The sequence below is a fragment of the Falco biarmicus genome, chromosome Z (genome assembly GCF_023638135.1).
Source record: "Falco biarmicus isolate bFalBia1 chromosome Z, bFalBia1.pri, whole genome shotgun sequence".
Taxonomy (NCBI): Eukaryota; Metazoa; Chordata; class Aves; order Falconiformes; family Falconidae; genus Falco; species Falco biarmicus.
This window is the reverse complement of record NC_079311.1, coordinates 41,985,312-41,997,995: the sequence shown is the minus strand read 5'-3', so window position 1 is coordinate 41,997,995 and position 12,684 is coordinate 41,985,312. Positions and strand designations below refer to the sequence as shown.

Sequence of the window (12,684 nt, the reverse complement as noted above, 5' to 3'; positions counted from 1 at the left end):
CAAGAATACCCATTGCTGAGAGTTTGGCTTTGTTTGCAATGCTTAAGGAACTAATATTCCATAAGTAGAAAAGGTAATAGTTTCTTTACTATATCTTTTGATCCATCACTCACACAAGCAGGAACAACCAATCTCTCATATTAAGCCGTCCCTTTCAAAGTCATGCTTTCTACAGGAAAGCATTTAATCTCAAATTTTAAAACCATCCCAAGAGACAAAATTAATCAACAGTAGAGCATGTCCTTCTTGTAAATTTATCCACTCATTTGGAAAATAATTAATACTTCACAGAACTAAGACTAAAGCCAAAACTTCCTGTTTTGCTGCCTTTAGATTTATTTTTTTAAATCTCATTAGACTGTTTGATTTAATAAGACAGCTTAACGGAAAACTAAGATTGAAAGTCTTTCAATAGTTTCTTGATGCTTAACAGACATGTTGGCTTCTATAGATAATCTCACAACCTTTTCAATTATTTGCTAAAACAAGTTATCATGAAAGTAACAACCTTTCAACTCTTGAAATCTTCTGTAATCTCTAGTTTGTCCTAGCTGTGTGTTGGATTGCAGAACTACTGGAGAATGATAGACATCTTATGATAAATTCATGGCTTCTTATACAGTATTATAAAATTGTCCTTTAATTCTCTCAGTAGGAATCATTTTGTTTTGCCCATATTTGCATGAAATGATTAAATTAATTTTTTCAATGGAATGTAATGTATATTATATTTGAACATGTCTAACTAACTGAAAATTTTACATTTAAATGTTGTTTCTTAAATGTGAAGCTGCTTTATGCTAATCAGTGTTGACTGCCTTAGTGTTTCAGGACATGAAGTTACACACTCTTACTAGGGACTCATGATGTATATTTTATTTTATTTTTAAGACAAAGACTGCTCTTTCACAAATCTCAAATAGCTTGATGTTGAGACGTCACTATAGTTTTAAATTTACCTTTTTTCAGATGATGTTTTTACTTTGTTCATATCGGAAACCTGATTCTTCAAATCACCATCTCTGATAACCTGGAAGATATTAAACAACTACAAATTATCAACATCTTTTGTTCTTTAATGATGAAAACTACCATCATATTGAATGTGTCTATGATAGAAATGTTAAATAAGTTAATTTGCATTGACTGCATTTCTCCACACTGTCACAAGCTCTTCTCTCTTCCAACTTCTAAAATAAACTGTCGCAATAAGTATGGAGTGTTATTCTGCTTTATAATTCAGCCCTACCAAGCTCTGAGTCTGACTATAATAAAACAGAAATTTGTATCAGTTACTTAACAGACAGTATTTTCATGTCCATGACAGAATTTCATCGAACAAAGCTTTTGCTGAAGCCAGTGAATACAATTCTTTGAACTTACTTGACAATGTTGTGAGATGCCACAACATACTTAAACCTGACTGCCATTTCATGTATCCATAGGGTAACTGGGACTAGAGGCACAGGGAGAAATGTGGACTGTTTAGTGTTCTTATATAAGCGAGACCTGAATGCATTTCTTGGACAGAAACCATATCGTGTTAAGGACTCAATTTTCCTATCCTTTTAAGGATGTAGTGTCCTCAGGGTACACTGCTTCCTCAAATGGTGTCTCCAAGCAATTAAGGTTGCAGTCAACAGGACCATTAACTGAACCTCAGTATTTCCATTTCAGATCTAGTATGAATGACACATACTTCCACTGTAACAAAAAAACGTGTCCTCAAAGCACAAAGTGGTTAGTTTTAAGGTAGAAGACAGAGCAAAGGGAAAAAAGGATGTTCAAAGATATGGGTGGTGAGAATGAAGAAGATAAAGCATTTGTTCTAGGGAAATGTTGGCAAGAAATTCAGGCAAGCACACACACAAAGCACTCTTCCCCCAAAGAAAAATTTGTACAACCTCTCAAAAATCCTTGTTGTTCAGTATGTAAAATAATCAGGTTTTTATTACTGGTGAATTCTGTTCTGCAATTGGTAAAAGTCTAAAGTAGATGAAGTATGAAGCAAGCTTATTTCCAGACTTACCTGAAAGCCAAATCTCTTCCCAGCAGCCAGGAAGCAAATGCTCAGTTTCTCACAAGAATTTCAGCTTGACTCAAGGTAACAGGTGTCCTAGATTTGTTCAAGTACCCTTCAAGTGCAAACTATCTTGACTACCTTTAAAGAAAAGAAATAGTTACAAGAGAATAGCCATGTCCACCTCAATGCAGACAATTTCACAAAGTGTAAGGTCTGTATTATTCAAACCAGGCTGCAGGTCTTACAGGGAGAAAATACTACATTCTTGACTTCAAGTAGCCAAGTGCCGTTTTGCTTGCAGCGTTGACCTACTGTCAGACAGATGATGAACAGTCTGCCAGTGCCAATAGTGTCTACATGATATAGCGTACTGAGCTGCTGTATAAGTGATGCCAGCTACAGAGCTGAACTATCTTGGACTGCAAGGTCTTAATCTGTTTTGCTCTAAATTCACCACAAAGTATTTCAGTAAGCACTAATCTGCAAATGCTCCAGATCAAGGGGGAAAAACAAACAGATAAGAAATAGCACAAGATCTTCCACAAAAAGCAGTACAAAGGAGCAGGGAGAAAAAGAGAAGAGCATACATCCGCAATAGAGAGTTGTGGTGGAACATTTACACATACCAAAGTAACAAAATCCTCTGTAACATTTCACTAGGTGATGCAAAAAAGCCACTTCCAAACTACTTAAAAAATTTTTAATACAATGCTTATTTTGAATAAAGGATTGATAGAAAGGTAAAGGCAGAAGATGCATGAGTATCAATTTAAACACACTCTGCCAGAGGTAGCATATCAGAAGGTAAATTAGAATCAGTTCTTCTGCATTTAAAAGGACAACAATAACTAAAAACAAAACAAAAAAAACCTGAAGTTGGAGGGGAACAGGGACTGCTGACTAGTTAAACACTAAATTTTTTAGAACACTAAATCTGTATCTAATACACAGTCAAAACTAGCTCCTGATTCTTCCAGAAAGCAGCACCTCGTTCCCATTTTAGACATTTATTTACTTTTGTGATCCTAAATCCACTGCTTTGAGGAAAGAGAAACCTAAAGTGTAATCTGTTTCAAACAATAAGCAAATAAATAAAAATCCCCTTCACTAAAATCAAGCCAATGCCCATCCCCGTTCCCCTGTTTGTCTTCTCTCTTAAAGGAATCCTTTTTCATTTTCACACAAATATCAGGCACTTCATACCACAGTAGAAAGCCACTTAATCATCAGATTTACTCTTCATGATCTACCTAATAACAGAAAGAGAGAAGTAAAAAAAGTAAATGCTACTAACCAAATACTTTGCATGCACTGTCACACTGCTCTTCTTCCATCTTCCTTAAGATTCTGGTACTTTAACTGATGCATGTATTTCAGGGGAAAGTGAGTATACCCCTTATTTATTGCAAGCCATCCAGGTGGAATTTCTACATGCTCTAAACAGCCAAATTTAAATAAAATTGAAGAAATCAAATTAAATTCAGTACAGTAATGCATGGCTCAACTGCACCAGAACCTGCGGTTAAGCGTATTCACTGTAAATTGTTTTCCCTTTTATCTCCCATAAATCACTAGTGGACAGTAAAGGCAGCAGCCAAAACCAAACTTCGGTCCTTACTTTAGCTTACAATCATAGTAAGAAAAAAAATGTATGGCCACCATTAAAATATGTCAGTGCTGAGAGCTTTCATTGTCATTTTGATAACATCACATCTGAAAGAAATTCTCATACATTAAACACACAGTAACCTCACATCTGAGACTGAAAAATTTTACTTTAACCAACAGCAACTCTGCTTTCATGGTTACTTTTTTTCCTTTCTTTTTGTTACTGAAACTGAAACTTTTTTTAATATACATTTAAAATATTTATCTATATTTCTGAATTACATCAGACTGTCTTGCCATCAAGCTCATTTTCCTGCAATGAAGAATCTGACCCTAAAAGTTTTTTTGCAAAAACTGCCATGGAAGACAAATCTACCAGTATTCTGTAAGCTAATGGCAAGCAAAGGGAGCAGTACCCATCCGTCAGGGCAAAATGACGCTACCAAAAAAAGAGACATGCTCAGAAGCAACATGTACATATGGCCAGATAAAGCCTACCTCTTGACACCATGGAGGTTGAAAAGAAACATTGCTTTTATGCTACAATCCTGCTATCAGAACCCTCAGGGAAAACGATGATGATCTGTATGCCACTGAAGTCAGAACACATTCTGAGTTTACATAAACAGAATTCACATGCTTCAATTGACCAAAATACTTTAACATGGAACGTACCTGTCTTGGAAGGGTAACTGTAACTAAAAAATTTGAAGTATCTTAATATTTTCTTTTCTTAAACCCCTTCCCCCCACCAAGAAAAAAAAAAAACAAAACCCACACCAAACAAACAAACAAACCCCACCAAACCCCAACACAAAACCACACAGAAAATGAACGAACAACCTACCACCCAGAAAACAAACTCCTTAAAAAAGCCAGAGACCTCTGAAACTTACCCTAGTTAATACTAGGACTTTCTTACAAAGTATTTTGCAACTACATTCCAAAGAAGACAGTTCTTTTCATTAAATGAAACTAGAAAAGTCAAAACCAATATGGATATGCACTGTTTATTGATACTATTGAATCTGTTCTACTTGCAGTATATCCTGTTTTCTGTGGTTTTCTTTTCCAGAAAGTTATTTTCTTAACTAATACACATTCTGTAGAAAGGCAGGCATGTTTTTTGAGTCTGTTCACCTTTATTGTGCGTATCTATCATAATAAGTCTGCAAAACCTGTAAGACAGTTTATCTATATATATTTCTATGTCCTGCTTTTTATCCAAAGCTAGGCGCATCCCAAAGCATTTTCAAAGCCACAGCAGGAGCTCTTGATATGAAAGTTTTAAAAAAAGTAACCATGAACAAATGCACAGCAAATAAGTCACTTCTTTACTGCATACTTATTTATCAGATAGTGGAAGCAAGTAGCTGAATAAAATCATTAAATAAATAAATAAATGCTACAGTCAAAAAACCCTCCAGAATTAGTATGTGAAAAAGGAAGGAACAGAAAGGTTCAGAGGACAGAATTGTGTCAAAAAACAATGAAATAAAAAATTAAATAGAGAAGCCATAGGTATGAACTGAGAAAACATGCAATGATTTAAAATTTCATAAATGCTAGGCAGAAAAAAAGCTAAATCAAACCCCTCTGCTTGATCAGGTGATTGCATTCTGGAGTATGCTGCCAAAAGACACTTCTGCCTCTCACAGAAATAAGTACATGTTGGTCCCCCAGTCCCAGTGCAGATTAAACTGGAAGTAAACTGGCCTTTGATAGTGTATCATCTCACATACCCCAAAGTCTCAGAAACTGTGCATAGGTTGAAATACTCTTCTTCAAGACACTGGAAAAGTCTCTTTAAACACAACTGTTAAAAGACTACTGCATTCTTTGTGCTCTAGGCAATCTTAATTCCAAAATACTGCTCGTGGTTTACTTTTTTGAACTGTTGTGATTAACCCCAGCCAACAACTATGTACCACGCAGCTGCTCACACACTGACCCCTCCCCGACCCCTCCAGCAGGATGGGGAGAAGAATCAGGAAAAAGATAAAACCCAAGAGTATAGATTCAAACAATACAATTGAAATGAAATAAAATATAATAATAATAAGCAATTGTAATGGAGAGAGAAGGGGAGAGGAATAAAATTGAAAGAGAAAGGAAAAAAAACCCCAAGTGATGCACAATACAGTTGCTCATCACCTGCTGACCTGAAGCCCATCAAGTCCCCCAGCAACAATTGGCAGGTCCTGTCCAACTCCTGCCTAGTTTATATACTGGGCATGATGCCCTATGGTACAGAGTTATCTCTCTGGCCAATTTGGGTCAGCTGACCCAGTTGTATCCCCTCCCAATTTCTTGTGCCCCTCCAGTCTTCTCCTTGGCGAAGCCTAAGAAACAGAAAAGTCCTTGACTTTGTATAAACATTCCTTAGCAACAACTAAAAACATCAGTGTGTTATTAACATTATTCTCTTCTAAAGCCAAATAGCATTGTACCAGCTACTGAGAAGAAAAAAAATAACTATCCCAGTCAAAACCAGGACATAAACATAGAATTAAATTGTTTGCAGGAGCAGACTATTTACCTAATTAAGTTTACACTTGTAGGAATAGACCCTGTGTTGCTGCTCATCCTAAATTTTGAACATGTGACAAAAAGGCAAACTACAAGAATGTTGCTAGAGCTGGCCAACACCATAATAACCAGCATCCTAAATATGGGAAGTCCCCACATATAGCCCTACACAATATGGAAAACTGCAGTATGTTACTTGAGATTATACAAGAAACATACAGCAGGACAGTGCTCTTCCTTTGGCAGCAGCAAGCACTGGCCACTACTGTTAATACAGCAGTGCTGCCTCCACCATCTCACCCTCTTGTACCACAGGAAGGACTGGCCCTTTGAAAAGGGTTTTAAAGTCATACCTTAAATGACCCCTCTGGCCACCTGTTCATTTGTTCATTCACACATGGTGCTTTGTTCCCAGTTCAGTACCCTGGGTGACAACTTCCACAAGGTTGTTTCGGTTTTTTTTAAATACTGCTTTTTTGACAGAACACTGCTATTTTAAAGCTGTACAAACTAGCAAAGTTACTGGATGTGAACAATTTCCTTACTAAAAACATGAGGCCTAATGCTAGATTACAACTCTCACAGACTACTTTGAGATGCTACAGTTATTTGTACAAACCACTTTGTATCCTTTTTTTGGAGCTGTCAGCTCAACCCACAGTACAATACATAAAAGTTTTGGTTATCTATATTCCAACTTAAAACTCTAGTGATTGAAAACCTGCAGAAACCCTTCAAGCTTCACAACTAAGTTTCAGGTTGGCAAATCCTACACTGTATTCAACCACAATCTAGTAAACAAAACCTATATACATAAAGAGTTGTAACTAATGTGGCAGGGAAAATTTCTTTTCTGAAGTTGCCTATCCCTAGACTAGTTCCTGAACCTTCTTCTACAAGCACTGGGAAACAAAAACATAGACTTTCCACCCCATCCTCAATCTTACTTTGTGAAAGTCTCACAGGAATTAAAGTCTTAGTCAATATTCCAGAGACAAAAAATGTTCAGGGCCAGCTGTTTCCTAAATTAAATTAAACTGTGAATTAGGACAGAATGGCTTTGAGTACACACTGAACAGTTATCTCTTCCTAATATTTTTATATGCAGCAGTACAAAAAGCTTTTAGTGTCATCAAAAACAGTAAGATTTCATGTGGAAATGGCAGAAAATAACCCTTCATTTAACAAGTAAAGCTAACCAACTCCTCTAAGTAGCAAAAAAAAGGCTTAAGTTTTTGGTGGAAAAGAGTCTGTGGATAACTGGCTAGCTGAAAAAGTTCACATAGACATAGTCCAGCTGGCTGGACAAAAATGCACATCGCTCTCAGCTTATCTGAAGTAAAGCAAAAGCTACAAAATAACAGGAAGACTGCGGTGGGAAAAGAATGTTGCAGGTGGGAACAGATAACTACAGAAGAGAAACTAGGGGCGGGCTTGATATTTTGGCAACTAACCAATAATGAGCTTAACTTTTGTAATATGTATGAGCTAATTATAACAAGGCATAAAAGGTGACTGTAAGGTACAATAAAGGAAGTCTGCTGATCACTCATATTGAGTGACTGCGTCTTCCCTCCGTCGCAACAAGAGTCTAGTTTCCAAATTAAAAAAAAAAAAAGAGAAAAAGAAAAAAAAAAAAGAAAAAAAAAGAAAAAAAAAGAAAAAAAAAAGAAAAAAAAAAAAGGCTGACAACCCTTACTAGTCAAAGAAAAAAATACTTCTGAAAATCAGCTACTGCCTTCTCCTTGTACCCTTTGCTATCAATATTCATATAGGAAACAAAAAATATCAGCTGATTAGTTTACCCATTGCTGCATTATAGCAAAGTGCTGACTTTTTGATGTGACTAAATAAACTCCAGTATATAATCAGACATTCAAAATTACATACATAAAGCTTCACGGAGGACTGAAGCAGCAAAGCCCTGTACAGCAGCTTGGCAACTATGTCATGCAGTCAATTACCACCAGTCCACTTAACTGTAAAAACACAGTCTGATACACGTAGCCAAAAGAAGCTGTAAATATCTAATAGCAATTCCCTTTAAAAGAAAGAAAAAGAAGCATTTATCAGGAAAAGAGCAAAATAAGAAAACAGTACTTCATTTCTTGCCTGGAAGAAGCCCCTGGCAAGTTATTAGCATGGCAAGCATAAGGTTGCTCCTCAAGACATGACAAAATCCTCACACCCGGCTCCCAGAGTATCACATTCAAACCTTGCATGATTTAAGTTGACAGAAATACTGCAAAAGCTACTTCTTGCCCAGCTAACATAACCCTTTCATCAGGCAGAACATGATTGGCACAGGGAGGGAGAAGGGGAGCAATAAAAACAGCCACGAGGGAAAGGACAATCATAGCAGAAACTAAGCATTTCCCTACACCAAAAACCGAAAAAGAACTGGAAACCCAGTAACTCTCCTCAGCTCTTGGAAATGCTTCATTGATACACTGCTGAATGTTAGAGGTGCTTTCCAGCACCTAACCCAGTGACTGATCCTTTGGTTTACACTGTTTTGATGGCTAAGGTCAATCTTTAAAGAAATCAACCCAAGCATCTAAATTTGCTAATTCACCAGATGAGTTAAAGCAATCCCTCAAGCCTGGTTTTAATCCAGAAGAAAAAAAGAAAAGAGGAAAAAAAAAAAAGAAAAGAAAAAAGAAAAAAATACCTGTGGCTCCATGTTCCACATTTATCTAGTCAAATATACTTCCAGCCCTTCAACCTCATTAGTAAGCAGAAACACAGTGTTCTCACATCCACAAAACTCTCAGGAACCAGTCTCACTTTCAAAACCTTGATTTGTACCATTTAGCCTATGACTTATACTTGAAGCAATTAGAACAGTATTACCTACCTCCAGTACACAAAATCCTAGACATCCTGCTTCTCACAAATTGTAAGGTTTTTTAAAGACATAGTGAAAATTAATGCATGCCTTTTAATGCATTACAGTTTTAGGATGACAGTTTCAGGACTGTAACTTCTGCAGCTGTTGCGTAAGAAAGGAAGGATGTTTGGGTGCTCACACACACACACTTCCAGTATTTTTATGTCTAACTGTTAGGGAACTATATTTCCAAATGTAAACCATGCTGACCTGTCCGTGTATCCAGGACACACACTGAACAGCTCATAATCTCCTTGACTCTTAACACAGGATATTGGAGAGTTAAGCTGTAGATAGTGGCAGGGCTTGAAAACATACCCAGAGATACAGTGTCATTACAAATCCCTCCTAAGCACTCATACAGCCAGCTGCCTTGTTTAGCACTCTCACACACATTCCAAGAAATCTGACTTCCCCTCTAAGTTGTTTAAGGAGTTTAAACACTTCAATTACTGCAGTTAGACTCCAGGGCCAGAGTGACTTGAGCATCAGTTTCTTTGGACATTAACAATCCATAGCACAGGAACAATCTCCTAAGAGCAAGCAGCTTGCAGATACTAGAACTCAAGAAGTTTCAAGTAACATGTTAGGCGCCAAAAAACAGGTGGTTCCCAAATAAGTCCAGCAGAGTATCACCATGAATCTTAAAGACTGCGAAGTCTCTAATCTTAAGATACATTGCTGACAAGTTGTTGAGTGACAAGCTGAAATGTCTTCTTCCCCAGACTAAAACCTAAACATGAGGTGAAATAGCAAGCTCTTCCTGTAAGCCAAGAGGACTTCAGGGAGCCTTCTCCCAGGTCTTTCCTCTCTAACTGTAGCTTCACATGCATAATTTCAGGGAAGTCACTCCCAGCAACAGTAAGCTAACTAATATAAAACTGCTGATTGTGTGTACCACCTACTATCAAGACACCTGAACATTTTTCAAGCTCAATAGCTTCCATTTGGAAGACAATGTCTGAATTTCTTGAATATGAAAACTTAAGTGGGAACACTGCCATCTCCAAAACCTGCTGAAAGCTAAGCCTGAGATGATGTATCACTTCACCCAACATAGATCAGATATCACTCGACACACTAGGATTACTCCTTGGTTTGGGATCGTTTCCTCCCTTTTTGAAAAAAACAAACCAAGAAACCTAGTTTTGTGATGCTTTCAAAAAATGTACTTCCTTTAATTTATGCTGGCGTAAAAAAAAAATGACAGTAGTGAACTGAGAGATCAGAAACTATTAATAAAAACTTGTTCTGCTGGAACAGGGGCATGTGATAAAATTATCATGATGTTAAGGAGGAAGGTCTTCAGAAAAGGAGATTATCTTGCCACTGCCCAGCCCAAAACATAAAAAAAGATATTCCAACACAACCTTGCACTTGCACTCACAATGCACATTATGTGGTGTAATTTCCAGAAAAACTCGTAGGTCCAAGTATGATTTCACTGACGGATTAACCAGAAGGTGGGGCTATCCCATCATCAGCATCCTGTCACCCATCATTATACACAGCAGTGAAAAGCACACTGAAAGCTACCTGCAAAACAGAGAAGCCTTTTCATGAAATACAGCCTATTAAGGTAGCTCAGAAACGTATTTCTCTAAAAGAAAATCATTACTGGGAATACATTTGCTGGAGAGCTAAATCCCTTATGATGGAAAAATAAATACACAAAAATCAACATTCCTACGACAAGGCTATACAGAAGTTTCATGGTGTTTTCAGTACCATACAGGTACATAGGAGAATTTCATCTCTGCCGATGACAGAACACGGAAAGCCTATAGCTGCCAGCATATATATCAGAAGTTCATCCAGGTCTGGATGCCTAAACCCCTGCCACAGCTCAGGGTCTGAAGAGTCGACGCCGAAGGGAAGCAGCACCCCGCCCCGCGATGCCCTGCCTCTTCCTCACACCGCCCGCCCGGCACCTGACCCCGCACCGTCCGCAACACTCGCCACGCTCGACTTCCACAACTGCAAGAGGAGGGAGGAAAAGAAAATAAAACCCCAGACTGTTAATAAACTCCTACCCAAGGAGCGTTAAGTTAAACAGCCGCCCAGCGGGCTCCGCCGCACAGCACGGCCGGCAAGCGGCACCCCAGCCGCCGCCTTCCCCCGCAGCACCGGCGCCAGGCCACCCCGGGGCGGGCCGCGGCGCCACGGGACGGCGGGACGAGGGTCCCCGCCACCTTCCCGCTCCGCGGGCGTCAGAGCTTTGCCGTAGGGCGGCCGCGCGCAGCCGGGAAACGCGTCTGAAGGGGCCACGCGCCGCACGCGCCCCGCGGCCACCGGCGGGCTCAGCGCCGCCGAGCCCCGAAACCGGGCACCGCGCCTACCGTAGGGTCCGCAACCGCATCCGCAGGTGAGGTGGGCGCACGCAGGGCGCGGCTGCCGGAGAGCGGCTCCCGGGAGAGCTGCCGTGCAAGAGCGCGCCCGCCGCTTCCCGGCGGCGACGGGCCCACGGCCCGGCACGGGGGAGCCGGCACGGGGGAGCCCCGCCCCGGCCCCGGCCCCGGCCCCTCCCCGCGGGCGCCTCGCCTCGCCCCGCCCGGCCCTCGCCCCGCTGCGGCGCGGCCCGCGCTGCCAAGGGCGATGCGCGCCCCGCAGGCCCCGCGACGGACGGGCGCTGCGGCCGGAGGGTGCCCCTCACCCCACGATGCTCAGGCGGGGGCACCGTGCCGCGCCGGGGCGGCGGCTCCGCGCTGCGGCCCCGCCGCCTTCGTGCGAGCGGCGGCAGGAACCTGCCCGCACCGCAACGCGTCACCGCCCCCCCGCCCCGGCCTCGCGCAGGCGCCTCGCGCCGCCGCCGCCGGGGGGAGCGCGGGGCCCGGCCTGTGCGGCTCGGCCCCAGCCGCTGCCGCCCGGAGCGGGGGGAGCGGGCCCGGCGGCGGCGAAGGGAAGCCGGGCAGGGCTTTACCTGGCCGCGGGCCGCCTTCTCCCAGCCCGCCCCGGGGGCGGCGCCGCCGCGGGGCCTCGCCGGTGGCCGGGGCCGGGCGGCGGGGGAGGGCGCGCGAGCCGGAGGGCCGCGGCGTCAGCACGGCCGGTCGCCTGCGCCTGCCCCGGCGATGGCGGCCCCGCTGCGCACCGGCCGCTTGCCGCTGCGCGTCCCTTGGTGTCGCCGAGCGCTCACCCGCGCAGCGGGGCTCTGGCACCCGGGTTTCGTGGCAGGTAAGCGCTCGCAGCTGCGCAGCGGCCAGGCCCCTGCTACCGAGGGCGCTGAAGCGAGGAAGGAAACTTGGGAATAGTAAAAGCCGAAGGCGCCATTCTCTTCCACCTCCCCCCCAAAAAACATTAACTTTTACGGCAAATTAACCTCTCTGGGCCCCGTATTGAGCCACTTCGGTATCCCTGTTGACTTAAGTAAGTGGGCACTTCCATCTCCCTCCCGGACACTTCTTGATCTGTAGCAACCAAGAAGTAACATTTCCTTTTTTTCATGAAGTTCCTCAAATTAAAATAGGAAACTGCCAATAATTTCGAGGTCAAATCTTGATGCTGATGGTTTACAAAACTGACAAAGGAGAAGCAGTGCATTAGTGAAGGCTGGTAAATTGAAATCCAGTTCAAATCTCATTTCTACCAATAATAGCTAATGATAAAAGCACGATCCCTATAGAAACACACAAGGTTC

General features: G+C 41.9%; 1 protein-coding gene across 12 annotated transcripts in view; it reads right to left on the bottom strand.

Annotated features, from left to right (window-relative positions):
• Window positions 1-11,815, bottom strand: part of AGTPBP1 (ATP/GTP binding carboxypeptidase 1) — a 63,961-nt gene extending 52,146 nt beyond the window's left edge. For 2 of the 12 annotated variants that reach the window (XR_008819398.1, XM_056324346.1), the window contains exons 1-3: window positions 3,318-7,769; window positions 2,030-2,161; window positions 960-1,030 (exon numbers count right to left, since the gene is read on the bottom strand). Coding sequence is in view for 11 of the 12 variants with exons in the window: in XM_056324346.1 (XP_056180321.1) it covers window positions 960-991 (32 nt within the window). In the remaining variant the exon portion in view is untranslated. Of the gene's footprint in view, window positions 1-959; window positions 1,049-1,383; window positions 1,457-2,029; window positions 2,162-3,317; window positions 7,771-10,437; window positions 11,348-11,389; window positions 11,628-11,703 lie in introns of those variants that run through there. The other 10 variants (XM_056324335.1, XM_056324337.1, XM_056324336.1 and 7 more) reach the window with 10 other exon arrangements.
• Window positions 11,816-12,684: the final 869 nt, after the last annotated feature.